The 26,033-nt window shown below is 39.2% G+C and overlaps 1 protein-coding gene across 6 annotated transcripts in view; it reads left to right on the top strand.

The window, feature by feature from the left end:
- Positions 1 to 26,033, top strand: part of ralgapa1 (Ral GTPase activating protein catalytic subunit alpha 1) — a 247,344-nt gene extending 221,311 nt beyond the window's left edge. For 3 of the 6 annotated variants that reach the window (XM_080202818.1, XM_080202821.1, XM_080202817.1), the window contains exons 39-40: positions 269 to 393; positions 24,571 to 26,033. In XM_080202818.1, coding sequence (XP_080058944.1) covers positions 269 to 393; positions 24,571 to 24,719 — 274 coding nt within the window. In that variant the 3' untranslated portion in view covers positions 24,720 to 26,033. Of the gene's footprint in view, positions 1 to 268; positions 394 to 1,102; positions 1,135 to 23,288; positions 23,404 to 24,570 lie in introns of all 6 variants that reach the window. The other 3 variants (XM_080202820.1, XM_080202822.1, XM_080202819.1) reach the window with 2 other exon arrangements.

The following is a 26,033-nucleotide window of genomic DNA, read 5'->3' as shown; positions in this document are numbered from 1 at the left end:
AATTGGGAGAGCATAGAGGGAACTTGCCCCTGCTTATAACCAATGTTATTTTATTTTGTTGTTTAGAATGGAGTGAAACTGCAGTTGCTTGGATTTTTCTCATGCATTCCATTACGCTTCAAAAATTCTCATTATATACGCCAAGCCAGGACTTTTCCTCGGATAGAAATGCAAATTTATAGTTGTGATCAAAGTGTATAATTGCCTGCTTTGCACATTAGTTGTTGGTTAATTTAATTGATTTATTTATACTTAACTCAAATGTCAGCTATGAGGAAAGAGCTCGATACCTGGAAACAATTGTACAACACCACCAGGAGCCAACCACTTTTGAGGATTTTGCTGCCCAGGTCTTCTGTCCAGCCCCTTGTCACAACTTACCATCTGATTCAGGTAACAGCAAATATTTTGGCTTGAGTTTGACTTCGTGATAAATGAATTCCCAAAATAATTCCATATTAGAAGTACTGCTGTATTTTTGATAAATATATTACTATTATCTTAATTACAAACACTTTTCAGTTTTTTAAAAGCCAGCTTATCTGCTGTACTCTTTTTCCTGCCTTCAGTTATGGTGTTAACTATCTAGAATGCCTGGATGAACTAATTCATATCTCCAGTTCATTTTTGTGGTTTTTTAGAACAATTGTGAATTGAATATAAATCTATGTACAGCTGGTTTCAGAGTTCACCAAAATAGACAGATAATTTGTCCTTTGTGGAATGCTAATTTAATTACTTAATCTGTAGTTTCTCAGTCTGGGAAGGGGCTTTTTTGGGTTTCATATTTTAATTTAAATTGGATGTAGAAGATATATCTCTGCCTTTAAAAGAAAATAAACTCAAGGTTTAGTTGATTGAATTTCTAAAACTGCAATAAATTCTTTTTTTAAACAATGAACTTTGACCAAAAATGGAACAAATGAGAATTAAGATGTTGGATCACTGTTGGTATTTGTAGGTTTATTTTCTAATCTTGCGTTTCTGGTATTGAAAGCAATGATCTTTGGTATTTATAAAAAAAAAACTCAACCTTCCTATCCTGTACATATCTACCATGTATCAAAATGATTATGTTCATTGTTTTATTTTCCCCTTTTAGATCATTAAAATGTCAGTTCTAGAAATCAAAAGGTAAGATTCAGTGAGAGAGCTTACATTCAGGTTACTTCCTAATCAGAGCACTAAACACTTAACAGTTTAAAGCAAACTTTTCTGATGCCCTGTTCACACTAAAAAGAATTTTGGCAAATCCTTTATTTTGAAATATTTCCTTGACTAAAGAGTTTACTAACCAGACCTGCACATCATACTAACCTTTCAACACTGAAATATGTTTAACAATCCAGGCTAATTTGGAGAAATAACATTGCTATACTCTTGTTTCCTTCTTGCATGAACCAAAACAATTGCATTGATGCATGTGTCTATATATATTATAGTACTATATCGTACTATTTAAGCCAATGTCAGCAGTAAGTATTAAACGGAAAGTAAATTTTTAGATGGAGTAAAATCATTAGTGAGATTTGTAACCAGAACATTTCATTACAGTTCTCTTTATTTTTTATTTGTAAATCTCATTGTAAAGATTAGCTTGTTTCCTTTTTGCACATTTTTCAAAATTATTATTCTTCAAGTAATGAGTGCTGATGGCTTTAATGAGAATTGACTTGGAGGAGTTACTGAACCGGGTGAGCAGGAAATGTTAAAATTACCTGATGGCTTGAGCCCTCCAAGCTAATTACCACATATCTATTAATTTAGTTTCCACCCATTGTAATTCCTCCAACCAGATTTCCTAATGATTTCAGTAAATATTCTAAAACAACAAAATGTTAATTACAGATTTTTGCAGGATAAACAGTTCATCTAATGAAGGGTCTTTGGAGAAGTTAAAGAATATCCTGCTAGTATTGAACAGTGTTAAAATTTAAGAAAACACCTCATCGCCATCTATTTTAAAACTGCAAAAAGGCAGTTGAGCTGTATTTCCAAATGTTTGATCGCTTGCAAGTTAAGTCATATTGGAAAAGCTGTTCCCATTGGCTGAAATAATAGAAGAACAAATTTAGGGTTTGGGCAAGAAATTCTGGTTGGGAATAGTGTAAGGAAGAATTATTTATGCAGTGACTGGTAATGACCTAGAACTTGCTGCCTTACAGAATTGGTGGAAAAAACGATGAGTAATTTCAAAAGGAAATTGATGGATATTTGAGTAAAACTTATAGGGATAATGGGATAGAGCAGAGGAATGGGACTGATCTGATTAGTCTAAAGAGAGGTGTCATGGACTCGAGCCAAATGACTACCTGTACTATTATGACTCAGATTAATGGTCATTGGAATGATTCGAGTGCACAAGAAGGAATGCCAGATAGTTTTATTGAACAGAAGTATAGTGATGATACCAAAGAATTTTACATCCTTGCTATAAAAAAAGGCAAATATAAAATTTGTCATTTTAAAATAAAAGTATAAAAAAAAAAGTGTTTGAGCGAGTTTAGTGAACATTGCCAAATTTAATTATATTGATGCCATTAATAACATGAAAACAATGCCCATTTCTAACTGCTTAATATTTTGGAAAAATACTTGTACCCAATTAAATTTCAGTTTATAGCTTTTGTGCCATAAATTCTAAAATTACCTTAAAATTATTCTTGCCCTGGATATCGAAAATACAGTGGCTCATTTGTAATTAAATAGTGTCTCGTTGCCATACGATATATACCATATACTGTTTACATGGAAGTTATCACAAGCTCATATATGTGCAATTTCCAACAGCTGAAATAGAAATAATTGATATAATTGAGTGCATTTATGAAGATTTTTGCCAAGTAGCAGTGTAACTAAATTAAATATTAAACATTAAATAATAAATGTTCAAGAGTTAACTTGTAACCTCATTTTGTAATCCGATGCAGTTTATCACCACTAAGTTTGTAGATTTATTTATTCTCCCCTTACATAGTTCATTGACAGAATTAAATAAATCGGTTTTTACATTGTTACCACATAATCACATGGTGACAAGTTTGAGGTGAAAATTCTTATTCTCTCTTAAACTGGTTTCTTTGAAAAAATATAATACAACAAATACATGTCATGTATTGTAGTTGAATGTACTGTACATCCAGAAGCTATGTTATCCTACAAGGCAGTATTTTGTATTGTCATGTCTTTGTAATTTTTACAGTTGTTCTGAGACATTTTAATGAAAGCATCAAACCCAACTGCACCTTTTTTTTAACTAGGCTTTTTTGTTTATAGTTTTTAAGAAAGTGAATATAAATTCAGCAGCAGAATCGTGCAAAAGGGTTGTCTTGTTGGACAGGAAAATAAGCAATTGTCATGAAGTAAAACATGCTGAGTGGTTACCACTATCAAAGGATTTGAGATGTCAATGGATAGAAAAGCCATATGAATGAATTAAACTTAGTTGATTTCCTTTCCCTCCTATTCTGCACTCCAGGTACTGCTCCTGAATGTTTAATAACTTAAGCATCTTCAAAAGTAACTCCTTTCAAAAAAAAAAGTAACTCCTTGGGGGTGGGGGGGAGTCTCTGTCTGACGTTCTTTTTTCTTCACTTCATTTTCTTTTTCTCCTGTTTGGAAGGCAATGATTTGTTTTGGATTGCAGTTCCATGGACACCAACCACCAGTACTTTAACCAAGTAGCCATTCATAATGTCTGAGCTTAGATTAAGTTGCTAGAATTTGTTTAGCTGAGAATCATCATTGCAATGACCAATCTATTCATACCTAACAGCCGCACATTGATCTTTCCAGCAATTGTCAAGATATAAAAATCACAAAAGGATGTCCTTTCAAGATTTGTTTTCTTTCAGACTCCACTGAAAGTTTTAATACCCCTGCCCCAGCCCTGAGATTAACTGATGCTGAATACATCAGGAATTTTGCTGCTCAGGTATAGCTTGGTATTTCATCAGAGTTTGCCTACAACTATTGACCTAATGGTGAACTTTTTCTGGCATCTTCAGCAGATGGAGGTAGATCATTTGTTTTACATTTGTAATTTCTACATTAGTATCTTGACGTCCTTAATAGAAAAAAATCTGTGGTGCAGACTTTCCAAAATTATGTATGTATACTGTAATATACAGGGTGTGCTGCAAGCTAGTCCATTCAACTTTGTTTTAGTTGTTTGATTTGATGGCTTATAAATTAAATGCATCAAGTAATGAGATTTTCTTCATGATGTTCCTTTAATCTATCCTGTTTCAGATCATTCTCCTCTTGTTCCGTTAGGTTTTTAATTCTCAAGCTTCGTGCTGATTCAAACTTGACCTGCTTTATATTTCAGTCAGTGGTCATTTTTATTCTGCTGTGTATTATGCTGCAAAAAATGGAAATTGTGAAATTTTTGTTCATTTGTTTTTCTTCGTACATTTTTCTCTTTTTCTTTTATTTATTGGTCTTTAATTTCAGTGAAGCCATTATTTATTTTCTATTAGCTTGACAATAATGTGTTACTACAATCTCAAGTAAAGGAAGAATTAGGTATGGGTGGAAAACCATGACAAGTGAACAACTAGAATTATCAGACTGTCAGGATGAAGTCATGGGAAGCTTTGATCAAATCAGGAAGTAGTTGTAGGACAAGGAGATGCGTGTTCTGTGCTATTCAGAATGCCCATAAGCCAAACTGAATAATGATGAAAATCTTTCAAAGGGAAGTTAAATAAAGACATGAGAGAATATGAGAGAACTTCCACAAACAAGGCCATACTTCAGCCAGGTTTTTATAATAAAGTTGAGATGCTGGAAAATACTTGCATACCAATAATCATAATTGAAGATTTGATCCTTTAATGAAATGTTGTTACGGTATATTAAATATAACACATTGGGTTTCCAGAGGCCACATTTCGAGCTGATAGGGATGATAAGTTCATACCTTAAGATTTTAAGGTAATTTTTAAGGAGCAGGGTAAGCAAGATAAAACTTTAATCAATAGTTTGCTGCTTTGAAAACAATTTTAAGGAAATTAGGAAGAAGGTAAAATTGAAAAACAAAATGAGAGGTTGCGTTAATTTGAAGAAGTAGGGGAACCAAAGGGAAAAGAAAATCAGTTGACCCAAGCCAAAATCAGAGTAGCACTTTAAAACAATGCCCCTTCACGTACATAGCAAGAACACTGTACTTAGAAAGACTTGTGTATGCAAGATCTGTGTATAATGTGTTCGTAATTTTGTATGAAATTAAAATGTTCAGTGTGAAGGAGTAGAAAAAAAATTGGCTTAAGGTAAGCATGTGGAAGTTGCACGGTATTTAGGAAAAATGCAGGGTGAGTGCACAGACGGTTGACATGGAAGTTAAACTGTTTCAAATTTTCACCAATGATTCAGAAATCTGATGTGAATGGAGGGCCACTTAAGTATAACGAGATAACCTGAGGCAAGTCTGACAAAAAGTTTATTTTGAAGATATGAGGTTTATTGAGTTGAATTTAAGTACCAGCACAATTCTTTGCACTTCCGTCAATTAATGTTATCATTTGGACTTCCATCCCTTTTAAGGATGGAGAACCAAGAACTGCCAGCCAAGTGGGGGCAGGGATCAGTACAGCACTGGTACTACAGTTGACCAGGAGCACTAACAAAGGAGTACGCGCAGGAATGGAGATAAGTATGTTGGGCTCGCCAGGGCCTGTCGAGCAGCACCCAGTGAGGTGGGCACAGAAAGATCTTTCAGATGGGGAGTGGCTGTTGACCAAGGAGGTTGTGGATGGGCTACAGGAGAGAAACTTCCTGTTTTCCCCACCACCCTGTAGCAAAATTGCCAGTAAAATACCAGGAGCAGGATGAAACCCTTTGGCCACTGGCTGAGAATTTTATTCTCAATCTTCCCTGTCCCCATATGAATTGCAATGAGTCAGAAAAGCAACAATTTCTTCACCCCTGCCTTCCTTCCCAATTCTGCACGCTCCTTACCTCCCAGCTCACTCCCAAAGGCAAAAGTCTGCCCATTCTGTACAAGTGTGGAGTACTGCTTATCAGAAGAAAACCTGAGTAGTAATTATTCTGTGAATCATGTCACATAATCATAACTGCAGTAAAAAGACATCTAGAGTATCATCATGATCAGTCACTGTAGGGCAGTAATCAGGATAAACACAATAGTGAACCACGTTTATTGTAATTTATTGAACAGTGACTGCACACGGTGAGCAGATAACATTAGTTATAGAAAAACTCCACTTTGAGCATGCAGGATCAATACATATCTAGAACCAGTGAGTTCAGATTACATGGAGAAAAAAAATCAGAAGCAAAATAGAAAGGAGAAATTACCTCTACAAACATTGCAGGGATAAAGGGAATGGGATAACCTAAAGAACATTTTTAAGTGTGATCAGGGGGTCAGGGAGACCTGGACGAAAACTAACTGCATGTGCAAAAATGTAGTACAAAGCTCCGCAGTACTTAAATAATAAGTGATCAAAGGTGAGGTGAGAATTGTTTTTAATTTAAAGAGCAGATGGCTTCAATACAAAAGATGAGCATAAGAGTGAGTGATTACTTTCTCCAAGGGAAAACAATATACCCTCCCTCTACTCAGATAAATCGTACAAATAAGATAGATGGGCTGGATAAACTAAAAAGTAGATCATCAGCATGCCAAAATAAACTGGGGAGGAAATCCGTAAAGTACTGGTTACCATTGATTCCGTCAGCGAACTCTAAGAAGATGCCTATAAATTTGAAATGGGCTCATACAACAATATTCAGAAATCAGAAACCAGCAATTACAGAAGTTCTCACTTCATTGTGTAAATTAATGGAATTCATTATATGATTACGGTAATTCATAACTTCCAGACAGCAGTCAAAATGGATTGGAAGGGATGATCCAGCCAGAACTATCTTGAGGAAGTGACGTTCCACGTTAACTATCATAACGTTACAGTATAATCCATCTAGATTTCCAAAAGTTTTAGCGACAAAGGGTTATTTGTTAAACACCACCATGAGGAAATTAAGAGTAAACTTCAGCTATGGATTCAACATAGGCTGATGGGTAAAAACAACAAGTACAATCTGGTGAGACTCCTCATTTTAGAAGCACCTGGATGAACCTCAATTGCATCCATGACTTGCAAATGATCAAGGGGTGGAATAACCACTCTTGACCCACACAAAATGCATCCATCCCACACGTCATCCATCCTTACACTTCCATTTCACATATAAATTTCAGTTGGCCGTCCTTGCATCAGAAATCTTTTAACTTGTGACGGAATGGGATCTTGGTCTGTCCACTGCTTAATTTGCTATGCACTTATTAGTGGAGAATGTGCAAGCATCTTGAATAATGAAATGGTCTTGGGAGGTCATAATACCTTGGATGGCAAATCTGATCAAGGGAGACAACTGTGTTGTCTTTCCCTGCGCTGGCTATCAGTACAATATAATGCCCAATGCTGTATTTTGATGAGGCTGTGAGAGGAATTTTTGATTCACTGAAAAGATTTGTCAACGGCTTGTGGTCAGTACATATGTACTGATGGAATCTGTTCACCACAAAAATGATAGCTAGACCTTTTTTGTCCAACTGTGAATAACATTTGTCAGCATCCTAGATGCAAAACTGGTAGGTTTTTTGGATCCATCCTCTATTAAATGAGAAAGTACTGCCCCCATACTGTAGGGCGAAGCATCACTCGATAGGATAGGTTCTTTGTCTGGATCAGAGTGTCATTTTGAGTACAGAATGTTCTTATAAACCTGTCTGCCTCCTTTGTAATTGTTTCACTGGTGTCTGTTGTAGGTTCTGAACATGGCGGGCTTTGGCAGGCTTTTTCAGTCTGCAAAAGGGTGATCTATAAGCAAGACCTGTTTTACTAGTGCTCCTATTTTCATAGTTATTACTGTTCTGCTGAGTTACTGTTAAACTTTGTCATTTATTTATATCAAAGAAATTTCTGTTCTAAACAGTTACCTTGGGCGGAATTCTCCCAAAAAAAATTCTAAGCGTTGAATTTCTGGTTGCCTCATTACAGGAAGGATGTGGAAGCAATAGAAAAGGTGCAGAGGAGATTTACAACAATGTTGCCTGGATTGAGGATAGGTTGAGTGAGCTTGACCTTTTCTCCTTGGAGAGATGAAGGATGAGGGGTGACCTGATAGAGGTGTATAAGATGTTGAGAGGTATTAATCAAGTGGATAGTCAGAGGCTTTTACCAGGGCTGAAATGGTTGCCACAAGAGGACACAGGTTTAAGGTGCTGGGGAATAGGTATAGAGGAAATGTCAGGGGTAAGTTTTTCACTCAGAGTGGCCAGAGTTCATCGAGGGCCAAAGGGCCTGTACTGCGCTGTAATGGTGGGTGCGTGGAATGGGCTGCTGGCAATGGTGGTGGAGGTGGATTCGATAGGGTCTTTTAAGAGACTGTTAGATAAGTACGTGGAACTTAGTAAGATAGAATATTATAGGTAAGCCTGGTAATCTCTAAGGTAGGGACACGTTCGGCACAACTTTGTGGGCCGAAGGGCCTGTATTGTGCTGTAGTTTTTCTGTTTCTATGAACTTGTGTAAAAACTGAAGTGATTCACACTCTTTTTTTCAGTGGGAGTTCAGAGAGGCCACCAGCATGAATATCATTAGATTTCAGGGATCAGGACTTACTCCTGCTGGAAAGGCTGAAATCAGTGCACTGAGAGGGCTACTACGCTTCACCGATCTGTCAGTGCTGAGATCGGTGCATGCGCAGTGCCCCCGCGCTGATGGCCTCCCAATTACTGGCCAGCTCAATCACTAGCTAGCTAGCCCCACGACCCTCACAAGATCAGCCCTCCGCCACTGTTCCCAAGCCCAATTGGTGGCCCCACTACTAGTCCCAATCCCTGCCTCCCCTCCTCCTCCTGGCCTGCCACAATCTCTTCCCCTTCCCACCTCTGATAGTTACCCCCTCTGCAGTGCCAGCACCCTCAGCAGGCCAATCGCCACCCCGTGCCCCATCCTCCCTAGCTGACTCCTCAGCCCGTCCTGATCACAAACCCTGCAGTAGACAGAGGGGAACTGGTGGATGTGGTGTTTTTAAATTTCCAGAAGGCGTTTGATAAGGTGCCTCACAAAAGGTTGCTGCAAAAGGTTAGGGTGCACGGAGTTGGGGGTAAGGTGTTAGCGTGGATTGAGGATTGGTTGTCTAACAGGAAGCAGAGAGTTGGAATCAATGGGTGCTATTCTGGTTGGCGGTTGGTGACTAGTGCAGTGCCGCAGGGATCGGTGCTGGGGCCTCAACTGTTTACCATTTACATAGATGATCTGGAGGAGGGATCTGACTGTAGGGTAACAAAATTTGCTGATGACACGAAGATGAGTGGAAAAGCAAATTGCGTGGAAGGCATGGAAAGTCTGCAGAGAGATCTGGATAGGCTCAGTGAGTGGGCGAGGACCTGGCAGATGGAGTATAACGTTAGCAAATGTGAGGTTGTCCACTTTGGTAGAAATAATTGTAAGAGGGATTATTATTTAAAGGGTGAAAAGCTGCAGCATGCTACTGTGCAGAGGGACCTGGGGGTCCTTGTGCACAAATCGCAAAAACCCAGTCTGCAGGTGCAGCAGGTGATCAAGAAGGCAAATGGAACGTTGGCCTTTATAGCGAGGGGGTTAGAATATAAAAGCAGGGAGGTCTTGCTGCAACTGTACAGGGTACTGGTGAGGCCGCAACTGGAGTACTGTGTGCAGTTTTGGTCACTGCATTTGCGGAAGGATATATTGGCCTTGGAGGGTGTACAGAGAAGGTTCACCAGGCTGATACTGGAGATGAGGAGGTTAGCCTATGAAGAGAGATTGAATAGACTGGGTCTGTACTTATTAGAGTTTAGAAGGCTGAGGGGGGATCTTATAGAGACTTACAAGATAATGAAGGGGCTAGATAGGGTAGAGGTAGAGAGATTCTTCCCGCTTAGAAAGGATAGCAGAACTAGAGGGCACAGCCTCAAGATAAGGGCAGGGGGGGCACAGTTTAGATCAGAGTTGAGGAGGAACTTCTTCACTCAAAGGGTGGTGAGTCTCTGGAATTCTCTGCCCAGGAGGCTACCTCACTGAATATATTTAAGTCACAGGTAGATAGATTTCTGATAGACAAGGGAATTAAGGGTTATGGAGAGGAAGTGGGAAAGTGGAACTGATCCACTTCAGATCAGCCATGATCTTGTTGAATAGTGGGGCAGGCTCGAAGGGCTCGATGGCCTACTCCCGCTCCTATTTCTTATGTTCTTATGAATCGACCGTTGCAGGATTTTCCCGGCCCACTATGCTAATTTTTTGGGAGAATCACTGTCCCATTTGTGGTCTCAAGTTACTACATCTTTTTGGCAATGAGGATAACATGGCAAGGAACATAAACATAAGAACGTAAGAAATAGGAGCAGGAGTAGGCCATCTAGCCCTTCAAGCCTGCCCCGCCATTCAATAAGATCATGGCTGATCTGTCGTGGCTCAGTTCCACATTCCCACCCTCTCCCCATAACCTTTAATCCCCTCTCTTATCAAAAACCCATCAACCCGCGTCTTAAAAATATTTAGCGAGGCAGCCTCCACCACTTCAACGGGCAGAGAATTCCAGAGATTCACCACCCTTCGAGTGAAGAAGTTCCTCCTCAACTCCGTTCTAAACCGCCCCCCCTTTATCTTGAGGCTGTGCCCCCTAGTCCTACTATCCTTTCTGAGCGGGAAGAGCCTCTCCACCTCTATCCTATCCATCCCATTCATCATCTTATACGTCTCAATGAGATCTCCCCTCATTCTTCTAAACTCTAACGAGTACAAGCCTAGTTTATTCAGCCTCTCCTCATAGCTCAACCCCCTCAACTCCGGCATCAGCCTAGTAAACCTCCTCTGCACTCCCTCCAAGGCCAAAATATCCTTGCATAAGTACGGCGCCCAAAACTGCACACAGTACTCCAGCTGCGGCCTCACCAATGCCCTATACAGCCGCAGCAAGACCTCCCTACTTTTATATTCAACCCCCCTCGCTATGAAGGCCAGCATCCCATTCGCCTTCCTGACCACCTGCTGCACCTGCAAGCTGGGTTTTTGCGACTCATGCACAAGGACCCCGAGGTCCCTCTGCACCGTCGCCTGCTGCAGTTTTTCGCCACGTAAGTAATAGTCCTTCCTACCATTATTCCTACCAAAGTGGACCACCTCGCACTTGCCAACATTAAATTCCATTTGCCAGTTCCTGGCCCATTCGCCCAGCCTATCTAGATCCTTCTATAGACTCTCCCCACCCTCCGCACAATTTGCCTTTCCACCACTCTTGGTGTCATCAGCAAATTTCGACACCATACACTTGGTTCCCTCCTCCAGATCATCTATATAAATGATAAATAGCTGAGGCCCCAGCACCGACCCCTGGGGCACTCCACTAGTCACTATCGAAAACAGGGTTTTTTGATGTTCGGTGTGGCAAACTGAAGTTACATAAAGTGAGTAGCTCGTTTTCAATGTGGGTTCATTTGACAAATTTCAAGTGTTAAGAATTGAAGAACTTTAAGATGAAAAAAGTATAAAGAGGGAATGGATTTGAGGCAGACAGCTAGAGAACTGATGAGATGCAAATCAGTCTATCAGTGGAAAACAAGTATTTTACTTGTGACTAGAGAAACAATGGGATTGTAGAAGTGATAATTTCAAAGTAGGGAGAGAAGGAAATTGACATGTGCCTGCCAAAAGCTGACTCCAATTAAAGGATACAATTGAAGGAAGAGAAATGGTATAACTGAACGCACAAGAAGGAAGATGGAGGGAGAAGACGGCTAACATCAACTGCAGGAACCTGCAGCTATAGTCTTCCAAGAATAGCAGCCATTTTACCTTTTGATGAATTGGAAGACTATTTCTCAGACATGATCACCTTAACCTTGTGTAATTATTTGCTGGATTTAGCTCATAAGAATTTCTTAATATTGGATGCTGTTTGGGAAATGGGGTGTCTCAAAGTTCGGATAAATGTAGTTTGAGGACTAAGGGATAATTTCATGTAAAAGTGTGCATAGCCATCAGTATCCTTAACTGTCGCAGAGCATTATAGTCCTTATCATGCGTGTTTTTGTTTTATTAAATATTTCCTTACTAATTACTCACAATGACTGGACTGTTTCCCCATTGGGTTGTACATCATTCCTCATATAATACCGAAAAAACATACATGCCACTATGGACCAGTGTTCCTTCTGGGTTTTGGGATACCCTTGCATTTTATATTAGTGTGGTTTATAACACACGTTAGCAGCACCTTGGCTATGTTCGGGGCAGTCAGATCAATGAGAGAAGCGAGGACTGGGCTGAAGATGAGAGGTTGCAGAATTTCTATTTTGGCAAATGGAATACAAGATGATGTGAAGCAATGCTCAATTTTCCTGAGTGTGTAGGGTGAAGATTTAAGTTGATGAGAAGTCTAGTATCAGCAAGGAAAATTTCATTTGCAAATTTAGTTGCTCTGGTCCAGAATCATCACAACCCAAAACCTTGGTGATTGTTCAAAGATTCAAATTTTGAAGCCAACTTTCAGAACACTGACTTTGGAGAAGCTTTAGAAAATATGCTCAGAGACGGTATACAGCGTCAGTTGTTGGGGGAAGCAACTGACTTTTAAGAAGGCTCTAGAAATTTCTTAGGGCATGGAACTGGCTGCCAGTAATATGAAAGATATTCAGAAGACTAATGTTGGTGTCCAGGTGAGGGCGCTGCATCAAGAAGGAGGTTGCAAGTGAAAAGGTGAAAGCGGTGGATGGTTTAAGTGTGGTGGGCCATACTGCTAATCATTGCAAATTTATGGATGCTGTTTATCATCGATGCAAAAAGCGTTATTTAGTGAAGGAATGCAAGAGCAATGTGAAGGCTGAGCAAGAAATTAAAAGAAACCTCAATCAGCTATGCATCATCTAGACAGCTCAGAGGAGCAAGTCTCAACAAAGAAATTAAACTGGATGGACCACCTGGCATTGAACTAGGCACTAGAAAAGACAACGGCAAAACAAACAGCCCTGTCGATACTACACTGTCTTCCTTCCTAACATTTGGGGGTTAGTGCCAAAATTGGGAGAGCTGTTTCACAGACTAGTCAAGCAGACTAGCAACAGCCTGACATAGTCATTCTCACTGAATCATACCTTACAGATAATGTCCCAGGCACCACCATCCTAGATATGTCCTGTCCCACCAGCAGAGATGGTGGCTCTGTGGTATTCAGATGGGATAGAGTTGCCTTGGGAATTTTCAACATTGACTCCAGACCGCATGATGTCTCATAGCTTCAGGTTAAACATGGGCAAGGAAACCTCTCTCTGATTACCTTGTACTGTCCCCCTTTAGCTGACGAATCAGTAATCCTGTATGTTGAACAACATTTGGAGGAAGCATTGAGGTTGGCAAGAGCGCAAAATGTGCTGTGGGTGGGTGATTTCAATGTCCATCACCAAGAGTGGCTCAGCAGCAGCACTACTGATCAAGCTGGCTGGGTCCTGACAAATACAACTGCTAGATTGGGTCTGGAGCAGGTGGGGAAGGAAAAACATACTTGACCTCATCATTACCAATCTGCCAGCTGCGTATGTAATTGTTCACAACAGTATTGGTGAGAGTGACCACCACACAGTCTTTGTGGAGACAAAGTCCTGCCTTCACATTGAGAACAGCCTCCATCGTTTTGTGTGGCACTAATTATTGTGGTAAATAGGATGGACTTTGAACAGATCTGGCAACTCAACACCGGGCATCCATGAAATGCTGGAGGCCACAGCAGGTCTATATTCCAGCACAATCTGCAGCCTCATGGCCGGCATATCCCCAGTCAACCATTACCATCAAGCCAGGGTATCAACCCTGGTTCAATGGGGAGTGCAAGAAGCATGCCAAGAACAACACCAGACCTACCTAAAAATAAGGTGTCAACTTGATGACACTATCAAACAGGACTACTTGCATGCCAAACAGCAAGTGATGGAGCTAAGCGATCCCACAGCCAACGGATCAGATCCATACTTTGCAGCCCCACCACATCCAATCATGAATGATGGTGGACAAATAAACAATTCACTAGAGGTGAAAGCGCCATAAACATCCCTATCCTCAATAATGGAGGAGCCCAGCACACCAATGCAAAATATAAGTCTGAAGCATTCGCAGCAATCTTCAGCCAGAAGTGCCAAGTGGATGATTCATCTTGGCTTCCTCCAGTGATCCTCAGCATCACAGATGGCAGCCTTCCGCCAATTTAGTCCAGTCCACCTTGCAGCCTTTCTCATCCATGTAGGTAACAAACATCTCATATATCTGTGGACATCGTCAGGGGCTGACGCTCCTCCATTATTACATGATAATTCCCCATACCTGCCTAATTCACAGTTACACTCTCATGTCTTTGACCATTAATGAATTCTCTGCATGAGCTAAAAGGTATGACTGTCTCCTGATACAAAGTATCCAGATAACTTCCCCCCCCCCACCCCCCGCTCCCTGATGCTCAGCAGTGTTCACAACTCAGTCTCCAGTTCAACAGTTCTGAGCCAAAGTTATCTAAGCTGCAGACACTTACTACAGATGTTGTCGATGGGATTGCTGTGCATTCCACAAATTCCCAAATGCTGCAGTCATAGCGCACCATCAGCTCTGCCGTTTCAATCAAGCCTTAATTAATTAGTAAGTAGCACTAACCTAGCTTGGAGATTTTTTAAAAAAGGGACAAAAACTCCTGAACAATTGGAGGTTGAAAGCAAGTAGAAAAAGAAGAATCTTTTTAACCCCTTCACCAAATTCTGCATCTCACTCCATCACAGTATCATTTCCGTGCAGTTTGGAAAATTCTGCCAGCTTATATAGAGCTTTGGATGAGTCACCACGTAACTTAGTTTCCTGCTGCAGTAATTAACACTTATTGAACCAACTAATTTCAACTGACTGACAGATAACTGCCACTGCTAGACAGCTCCCTGTTAAACATGGCTACTTAACTCACTTGAAGGTTGAAAATTCTATGTCAGAGCCTGACTAAATTCAAACTTGGGAAAAAGCTTATCACCTGAACCAAATACAACTTTCTATTTGCATCTCTATGTAGCACAGTCTTCTCTCTGCATCCCCGAAGAAAGAAATAAAGGCCTTAGAAACCGTACCACCAGGGATTTCAGTTATTTGGAGTGGTGGAAAGGTTAAGACTGTTATTCTTTGAACAGGAAAGGTAATGAGGTAACCTATTAAAAGTTTTAAGATGCATAGATATAAATAAACAATTTCTTCTGTTGAATCAGTCAAGCACCAAAGGTTGTTAGGGACCAGACCAGTAACTCCAGGGTTTATTATCAAGTTAGTCTAGACTGCAACTAATTTCTTTTTTGGCATTAGGGCGAGCATAAGGTGTTTTGCTCCAGGTATGATTCAATTGACCCACTAGGAAGCTTTTATTAAAACAAACTTTATTTAACAAACAGTTAAAATATAATAAGAGGAATCAGGACAACTTTTATCAACTGAAGATGCTTAAACATAACAAGATATTACTGTTAACAGCTAACTATATAGTTAAAATGTAAACAATAACCCCACAGACATAAATTCCTCTTTAGACTTAAGTGCAAAAAAAAACATAGAGGCTCACATGGAGGCTAGATTTTCAGCCTTTCAGCCTTTCAACCCCCCGGGCACTGTCTTTTGTCTCCCAAACAGCAGCCTCCAGAGAAACTGCCTTATTTTCTGGCAGATTCCAATCTCCAAATCCAGAGAGAGAAAGAGACAGAGAAAGCTACCCCTCTCTGAAGAACCCAATTAGCAACTCCTAATCCCTCCCAGTCGCACATTATTTCCTGTCAATCAACCTAATCAAGCCCTACTCTTGAAAAAAACTAGAGGAGAACCAAATTGCATTAATCCAGATTAAAACAAACATTCCAGCGGTAAGGAACAATTATGCTTCTGCAGTATCGACAGAGGCTGCCGGTTACAGACAAAGAGGCACCAGTTAATAGAACTGACTACTAAAACAAGAAACATGACATAAATACATTTTTTAAAGATGCATTATCATCACAAGTTCATAAATTTAAAATAATTGGTGAAAGATCTAGAGGGGAGATGAGAATTATTTTCTCATAGATATTTTCTCATAGTTATTTTCTAATAAAACATTACCTGAAAAGATGATAAAAGCTAATTCCATAAATAACTTTGATAGATGTTTAGATAAGGATTTCAGGACCATAAAGCATAGTTGTGGGACTCAGCACAATTCCTGGTCTGTAGGACTAAGTATGACTGCTGTTCCAGGAGTCACCACAGTATGATGGCCAAAGAGCCTTCCCCTGTGTTGAGTTCCTGTGATTCTCTGAAGTGAGAAAACTAGAAACCTCTGATTCTAATTGGACCATACTGACTATCGAAGCTATGGATCAGATGTCATCTCCTCCTGAAGATTAATTTGCGTGCTGTACCACAAAGGAAAGATTTGCAATCTTAATTTGGCATTCTGCCCTAGGCAACCTTCAGCTGATGGCTGGATTATTGAAAGGAACAGATGGAGTGCCCAAAGGCTACTATCACTGCAGGTGTTTGACATCATTATGGGTTTTAAGCCTGCTACTTGGATCTATAATAACAAATGGAAAAAATTAAATGAAGTGTATGGGCAAACAGCAAAGTCCTGCCTCCTGACTGTTTTAGTCTATTTGTGCATACTAGTCAATCTGGAACTTGGTTCCATCATTGTGCTTGAAGAAGGTATAACCTGCCTTGTATTTCCTTTTTTAAGAAGAGGTAATTAGTTCAGAGGCACAAATCAAAGTCACTTCTGAAGGAAACCTGAATAATCACTGTGAAACATGATTAACCACAATTGATACATACTGCTTGTGTGAAAATCTGTCATCCTGATGGATTTATTGTCAGTAAAAAGTCTTAAGTGAATTCTATACCAAATCACTGATACTCACGTTTATTAGAAACTGTAGCATTTCCATGATCATTAGCAAAATTATTTCTGTTAGCAATGTTTCTTGCTCAATCCAGGAATGGAATAGGGAATTGATATGTTATATTCATATCAAAGGATACTACAAATGGTTTGAATCCACGTAGCAATAAAACATGTTTTTTGTTGTTTAGTTATTGTGCTGCATGTAATATTGTTGTAAGAAGTCTCACAGCACCAGGTTCATTTGGTAGCAAAATCCACTAGCTTTCAGAGCGCTGCCCCTTCGTCAGGTGAGTGGGAATTCTATTCACAAACAGGACATATAAAGACACAAACTCAATTTACAAACTAATGATTGGAATGCAAGTCTTTACAGGTGATCAAGTCTTAAAAGTACAGACAATGTGAGTGGAGAGAGTGTTAAGCACAGGTTAAAGAGATGTGTATTGTCTCCAGACAATTATGCTTCTGCGGTATTGACGGGGAGATTTTGCAAGCCCAGGCAAGTCGTGGGGGTTACGGATAGTGTGATATGAACCCAAGATCCCGGTTGAGGCCATCCTCATGTATGCGGAACTTGGCTATCAGTCTCTGCTCGGCGATTCTGCGTTGTCATGTGTCGTGAAGGCTGCCTTGGAGAATGCTTACCCGAAGATCAGAGGCCGAATGCCCATGGCCGCTGAAATGTTCCCCAACAGGTAAAGAACACTCTTGCCTGGTGATTGTTGAGCAGTGTTCATTCATCCATTGTCGTAGTGTCTGCATGGTCTCCCCAATGTACCATGTACTGTGTACCTGTTGGGTGGAGTTCTCACATGAGATGATGGCATCCGTGTCGATGATCTGGCACGTCTTGCAGAGGTTGCTGTGGCAGAGTTGTGTGGTATTGTGGTCACTGTTCTCCTGAAGGCTGGGTAGTTTGCTGCAGATAACAGTCTGTTTGAGGTTATGCGGTTGTTTGAAGGCAAGAAGTAGGGGTGTGGGGATGGCCCTGGCGAGATATTCGTCTTCATCAATGATACGTTGAAAGCTTCGGAGAAGATGTCGTAACTTCTCTGCTCCAGGGAAGTACTGGACGACGAACGGTTGTCTATCCACCATGTCCAGTGGTGGTGTTCTGAAGAAGTCGGTACAGTTTTTTGCTGTAGCACGTCGAAACTGTCAATCAATGAGTCAAGCGCCACATCCTGTTCTTAGGAGGGCATCTTTCAGCATCTGGAGGTGTCTGTTGCGATCCTCCTCATCTGAGCAGATCCTGTGCATACAGAGGCTTGCCCATAGGGGAGGGCTTCTTTAACGTGTTTAGGGTGGAAGCTGGAGAAGTGGAGCATTGTGAGGTTATCCATGGGCTTGAAGTGCTGAGGTGACCATTCTTAATGAAGACGCGTGTGTCCAAGAATGCAACCAATTTCGGACAGTAGTCCATGGTGAGTCTGGTGGGATGGAACTTGTTGATGTTGTCATATAGTTGTTTCAGTGATTGTTCACCATGAGCCCAAACGAAGAAAATGTCACCGATGTATCTGGTGTGTAGCATCGGTTGAAGGTCGTGTGCAGCGAAGGGGTCTTGTTCAAACCTGTGCACGAAAATGTTGTCATATTGCGGTGCAAATTTGGTCCCCATGGCTGTTCCATGTGTCTGGATGAAGAACTGGTTGTTGAAGGTGAAGACATTGTGTTCCAGGATGAGTAGTAAAATTGCATCTGGAGACTGACAGTTGTCAGTGTTGAGTTCTGAGGCAGTTTCAGCAATGCCATCATCGTGGGTAATGCTGGTGTAGTGTGCCGAGACATCCATTGTGACAAGGAGTGCTCCTGGTTCAACTGCTCCATGTGTGCTGAGTTTCTGTAGGAAGTCCATAGTGTCACGGCAAAAGCTGGGGGTTCTTTGTACAATAGGTTTCAGGATGCCCTTCACATAGCCGGAGAGGTTCTCGCACAGAGTCCCATTGCCCAATACTATGGGACAGCTGGGTGTGTTTGCCTTGTGTATCCTCAGGAGGCAGTAGAGATCTCTAACAAAGAAGAACAAAGAACAACACAGCACGGGAAACAGGCCCTTCGGCCCAACGAGCCCGCGCCGCCGTCCCACTGTCTCATTGACCTATTCATGATTTTAGTCTACGCCTAACGTGGGGAGTACGTGGGATGAGAGCACTGAGAGTGCTCTGAAGGTCCAGATCAAAGGTCTTGATCAGTCTGTTGAGTTGACGGGTGTGTTCTTTGGTCGGATCTGCGGGTAGCTGTCTGTAGTATTCCCCGTTGTTCAGTTGTCGGTACATTTCTTTGCAGTAATCCGTCCTGTTCAGTCTGACAATGGCCCCTCCTCTATCTGCTGGTTTGATGACAATGTTGCAGTTGGTCTTGAGAGCGTAGATGGTGTCACTCTCTCCGCTCTCATTGCCTATACCTTTTAAGACTTGATTACCTGTAAAGACTCGCATTCCAGTCATTATTTTGTAAATTGAGTTTGTGTCTTTATATGCCCTGTTTGTGAACAGAACTCCCACTCACCTGACAAAGGGTAGCATTCTGAAAGCTAGTGGATTTTGCTACCAAATAAACCTGTTGGTCTTTAACCTTGGTGTTGTGACACTTCTTACTGTGTTTACCCCAGTCCAAAGCCGGCATCTCCACATCATATAATATTGCTGCCAGAAAATGAAAGAAGATCCCAGTTGTGAAATAACAGCTATATCAATTTTGAAATCCCAAATACAAGTATGACATTATGACCCTCTGAGGCTTTGATTTATATCTAATCGCATTGCAAGACTTCTCTCTCACTTCATTCAGTAGCTAATTCTGCAAGATGTTTGTAGTTCTTGTCATCAACAGCAAATTTGCCTGATTTAACTAGAGAAGTTCTCAGTAGTGCATTATGACACCTATTTTCCCCTGTAATAAACATCCCTCGACTCCACGCCTGCTTCAGCTCATCTGCTGCTGAAACATTCATCCAAGTCTTTGTTAACTCGAGACTCAGCTATTCAACAAGCTTCTGGCCAGTCACTCATGTTCTATCCTGTGTAAGCTTGAGGTCATCCAAAGAACTGCTACACATGTCCGAACTCAACCCCCATCCACCACCCTATTCATCCATCCATCACCCACATTTACTGATATATATTGGTTCCTGATTAGGCGCCTAAATTTTCAAATTGTAATCTTGTTTTAAATCGCTCCGTATCTTTGTCTTTCCCTATCTCTGTAATCAGCTCTAGCCCTGCAATCTTCAGAGATATCTGTACCCCTCCAATTCTGGTCTGTTAAGCACCTCAAATTTTGATTTCAATAACTCCACTGTAGGCCCTCAGTTGCCAAAACCAAATCTTTGGAATGTCTTCCCCAAACCTCTTTTTCCATCTTGAAGATACTGCTTAAAATCTATCCCTTTGAAATATTTCATCCTCTCCCCTTAACTCTCTTTGTGGCTCAATATCAAATTTTGTTTGTTCATGCTCCTGATAATTGTCTTGGCTTCTTTTACAATGTTGTTTTTTGTTTGAAGGTTTCAAAGTTAACACAGTAAAACTCTAGCCTTCAAAGGTTTCTCTATAGGCATTATCACTGCACAGTGATAAAGGATCAGGAGTAGAACCCTAACCCTAACCCTAACATATAATTATGGAGCATTTTTAAAGTATTTGGAAGTTCTTAAGTGTTTCACAGAGCAAACAAAGTTGATGAAGAGCTAAGAGATGTTTGAAGTCAGATTCAAAGTGCGAGGTTTGGAAGAGGCTTTTAAAAGAGAAGAAAGCAGACAAAGTGGTAGGTTTTCAGGAGGATCCAAGGGTATGAGGCCCAGACAGCAGAGACTAAAATAATGAAAAGGGAGAAGAAACGAGGGTTAAAGTGAGCAGGCATGTAGGGATGGAAGAGTTACAAATTAATGGAGCACAAAGGCTAAATGGAAATTGTAGGCAAGGATAGGGATTTTGCATCTGCTAATTTCAACATTGAAAATGTAGAAGTTATAATTACTAACTACAGCTCATAGGAACTTTAGCCTTCAATGCCTGGTATTGTTTATTCTTCAGTAAAGACAGGACTAGTCTATAGTTTGTTCAGGTGGATATTAAAGTTCTATTGGAAGAAAAGGATGGAGTTTCCCTAATGTCCCAATCGCTATTCCTTCTTCAATATTATCAAAAAAGGTAATTGGTTATTCATCTCATTTAATGTTATAGGATCTTCCAACAAGCAAAATGTCTGCTATTTGCCTGCCTGGGTATTGCTGCAGTTCATAGCAAAGTTGTGTACGTGCTTGGAGATGGATTTAAAATGTGTTCAAATGTTGTCCTCTAGATTGAACTATGTATTTTGAATAAGCTCTACACCTAATTTTGGAGATGGGGACAGTGAAGGAGCTTGAGAAGTTAGATTTAATGGGCTGTTTTATCCATGCAGCTATATGGAATGCTGTGTTGTGATTTCTGCTCATAATCTCTGTTCTGGGCATTAATTATTACTACCCTTCAACTTTAGTATTTGTCTCATTTCCCACAACTGTTCTCTTTTTCCCTTTTCTCCTCTTCTTGTTCGATTCACTTTTTTTGCTTCATTTTCTTCACTTTAAAGAAAGAAATGCTGTGATATTTCTTCTTCTTCTTCCCAAACCCCCACTAGAAAACATTGGCCTCAACAAGGTAAAGGGCAAAGGCTTGAAACAGAAGGCCTTTCACGCTAGCTATGAATGGTATGCTGTGCAAAATTTCAAACAATTTCCTTCAGCCTGTCATTTCTATTTTCTAATGAAGTCTACACCTTTGGTGAATAAATTAACATTCTTCACAGAACATTTGCTGGTCTCATAACTTCTTCAAAAATGTTTGGCTTTGTAAGGCAGCCACTTGGGTAACTTTTCAGACTTTTCACCAAACAAATTCTTTGGATTTGGCTGCAAAGTTTTGAAGAGTTTCAATATTAACTCTCTTGGATTCTAAATAAGTTGATTCTTCCTGTTCCAAGTAAGCTTATTTTTTTGAGAGATGCTTGCATTATGTAATGGTTAAGAATGAAGATTTATTCTTAAGTGAAGTGGTCTTCATTCTTCAAAAGATTATCTACCATGTGTCAGATTTCAGCATCTTGATCTCGGGCTGACTTTTCTGTTTGATTTTACATTTGTGATATTCCTCTGGTTATGTTACGTGCATTTCATACATCCTCAGAGATGCAGTACCACCCAAGATGAAAAACCTTGATTCTAACTATTGTTAAATTTTAGTTTATCAAAATGCACCAATTGGTTTCTCTACTTTGTAGAGCTGAAATGATCATATTGGTCTCTGATATGGTGCATCATAATTAAATTGATCTCAATGAACTAGGATTTGTAGCAATTGCCCTTTTCATACTGATATCTTAAAATCAGTTAAAAATTTAATTTGAACAATAAAGAATGTATCTAAATAAGTAATTTTGTCTTTGTCTCTATGTGCAAGTCGCTGTATAATAAGTAAGGAAATTATTAGTGTAACAGTAAATGATCTCCCGTGTAGTGCCTTTGCAGTTTGTGCCCTATAGGTGTTAAATTGAACGCAGCATTTTGCATTTGTCTTTTTATGTATGTGTGTGTATATATTTTATATATATATTTCTTCTCAGTTAAGTCGAGTGCATTCAAGAGGCAAGGATTTAAGTATAAAATAGAATTTTGTGTTTTAATTGTAACATTGACTACTGTTTACTGTCCTTGAAGATGTCAACCTACATAATCTGCACAGCCAGATTAAAATTAAAACCTTAATCCAATGGAGCACTTCAAGACTTATTTTTTATAAATATCTATAAATTAGGTATTTTGATATACTTACTGTTGTGTGACACATGCAGGAATCAATGCTTCATATGTCAGTGCTTACTTTTTTTTAATAGATTACATTGAATGTGTAAACGTCTAGTTTGGATGTAGTGTTTTAATGGATCTTCTGTGTAATGTCAATAATGATCTGCCATGTTCGCTCTAACCGTAACATTTAATAGTCTGAATCTTTCATAGACTGAAAAATCAAAGTTTGAAAAAAATTGAAGAGCACATTTCTACCAAATACCACTTGCATTTTTCTTAGATATTTAATAGTCAAGATAAGTATGGCTCCCAAAATATCTGGCTTTATCCGCTATATGTAATTGTCAGCTCTGACTTCTGTTTAGAAGATATACGAGTACAAGCCAGTGAGGTGTGGCATCAGGATTTCTGCTCGATATCGCTGTTCTGGACATTAATTATTAATACCCTTCAACTTTAGTATTTGTGTCATTTCTCACACCTGTTCTCTTTTTCCCTTTTCTCCTCTTCTTGTCCGATTCACTTTTTTTGCTTCATTTTCTTCACTTTAAAGAAAGAAATGCTGTGATATTTCTTCTTCTTCCCAAACCTCCACTAGAAAACATTGGCCTCATCAAGGTAAAGGGCAAAGGCTTGAAACGGAAGGTCTTTCACGCTAGCTATGAATGGTATGCTGTGCAAAATTTAAAACAACTTCCTTCAGCCTGTCATTTCTATTTCCTAATTATACTTGTAACTGATATAAATAATTTTATCTATTTTACATGTTGTTTAAAAGGGGAACCAATCTGTAAATTTATATAGTTTTGAAATATGTTTCTTTAAACTACATTTCCAGTCCAAATAATGCTTTAATTTGGACTGCAGAGGACCATGAAACGGATGGCAATTAAATTGCATAGCTAAGGTGTTTGCTTTTTATTTGAAATCTATTTTGGATGTGTTCTGAACCATGCACCAAGTGTTGCATAACCTAAATTGAATATGCCTGTTATGTAAAGTGAAGTTAACAATTGTGGTATTATAGTACAATTTCTTAACTGAATCTCATCAGTCCAAATTAATTTGACTTTAGTTTAATTAAGCTTAATTGCAATAAGTTGTATTGCAGATTTAGTCAAGCTTCCATATTGCTTCAGATATGTTGTAATTTGTGGCAGGAAGTGCACAGTTCAGTGTCAGTGTGCTAAATTGGTTGTTCTAGGTTGTTTTGTGTTTAGTTTATATTTTTGTTTTTAACTTTATGTTGACAATTTTTGCTATAATATATTCTACCTTGTGTTATCTTATGGAACGTATTTTTACTTTTTTACCTTCTACATTTATATTTCTACCCAGAACGGAAAAATGTTTTTCCGATTTAATGTCAATGATGTAGTGCCCAAGCCATTTGATTTTTATATTTTAATGAATTCTGCTGATGTACGGAGCTCTGCAGAAGAAAACCTGTTTCTCCTTTTATGTTTTACTAAACCAGGACTGGTTCACTTGACACTGCATAGTCACTTTCTAACGTGGAATGAATCTCTTGCTCTTGCACTTTTCTCAGTGTGGGCTGATATGATTGCTCACCTAACATAATGTATGTTCACTACTTTTCTTGGAGCATGCATATCCTTGTTCCTTTCACAGTAGAACTAAGCTTATGCAAGCTAATTAATTTAATTGGCAAAAAGTACAGACATGTTTAGCACTACAAAAGAACCTTAAAATACTTAAAATAAGTCTCAGGAGAGTTAATTTTTAAAGATCTTTATACAAAGAGCAATCATTGACAGAAGTAATCACAACAGTATCTTGTATATAAGTAACGTTTTCCTTCCACTGTCTTGCAGGCTCATGCCCAGAGAGTCAGCAGGCCGAAAGTCCTGCAGCACAGGGAGCGGACGGGATCGACTTAGCCTCTCCAATGTCACCTCGTGCTAGCAAAAGTCGTATGTCTATGAAATTGCGACGTTCTTCTGGTTCAGCTAATAAATCCTAATGACCACATCATAACAAAAGTCACACTCCTAATTCCTTTAAAACTAGCCCCAATTCCTCAAAACTAGCCATAAGTCAATGCTGAGTTTTTTAAGTATTATTTTACTGCTTAAGCCAAATGTTTTGCCTCTTGCTAATTTAGTACATGTCTGTTACCACTCCATATGCAATTAAAACCTGTTCCTTGTAAACTATTTTTATTAAGAACACTGGAGTTCTATTTTTAGCTTACCGAAATATATATTTTAGCAATCTATGCTTGGTTGTACAGTGCGACTACCCTGCACCTACTTGATTACTTATCTGTATATTTACTGCACTTTTAATCATATTTACGGTTTTGAAAAGCATTTTCTTTTCTTACTGTATTTGGCTAGTTCAAATCAGATGACCCATTAGTTCTTGGGTATTATCACTAGGAAATTATGGCAGTTTTGCTTTGCTGCATATTGTGGACTTTGTACATAATTTTGTTTTTCAGTAGGAACATTTCAGATTACTTGTGCACAATTCAGGAATGTATAGTAAGTTTTCAGTTTGTATGTAGATGTAAAGTTATGTTTCAAAATATATTCACCAAATCAATCTTATGGCACAAAACATGTACAGAATATTTTCATTTTAAATTATAAGATATGAATTTTCCAAGGATTGTAAATGGTCTCTTAGCATTTCAGCGACAAAACTTAGCTTGACAACAAAAATCTTCCTCAAAATGAAATATATGGACATTTTATTTGAAACACTGACATATCATATATAAATATATATAAATATATAATAAACGAATTTAAAGTGCTGGAAATGCAGTTGAGTTACACTATTTACTTGTGCATGGCTTCCACCCAAGAAACTAGAAATAAATACTGTAAGTAAAATCTGACAGGAGCCAAGTGAAAGTTATTGTTGAAGTGATGAAAATTCTGGATGTATTTAGATATGCGCTCTTACAGGGCTTGCACTCAATATGTTTTCAATCTTCTGTGATTTATTCATTAAGGGGAAAAGGGATCATTTAAGAGTGTCTGTATAACCAGTTGAACTTGAATTAAGTCAACTTTAAATTGTGGACGTGCAATATAATGCACATTCCAGCTATTCAGATGTATTTTCCTACAAGGAAGCATTATTATTTTGTAGGTGAATTGTAATGTTACTACTAATGGTACGTAGCATGATGTCAGTACTAACTGCATGTGTAAATATCATATGGTAAAATATATATTATGTATTGTGATTCATGTAGTTGTCTATAAAATTTGTAATGGCTGAAGATGCGCTGTTTAATATTGCAATAAAAAATATTCTTACCTTG

Source organism: Carcharhinus amblyrhynchos, chromosome 14 (genome assembly GCF_965287045.1).
Source record: "Carcharhinus amblyrhynchos chromosome 14, sCarAmb.v2.hapA, whole genome shotgun sequence".
In the NCBI taxonomy this organism is placed as follows: domain Eukaryota; kingdom Metazoa; phylum Chordata; class Chondrichthyes; order Carcharhiniformes; family Carcharhinidae; genus Carcharhinus; species Carcharhinus amblyrhynchos.
Note: the sequence above shows the minus strand (reverse complement) of the source record. Positions and strands in the feature narration are given on the sequence as shown.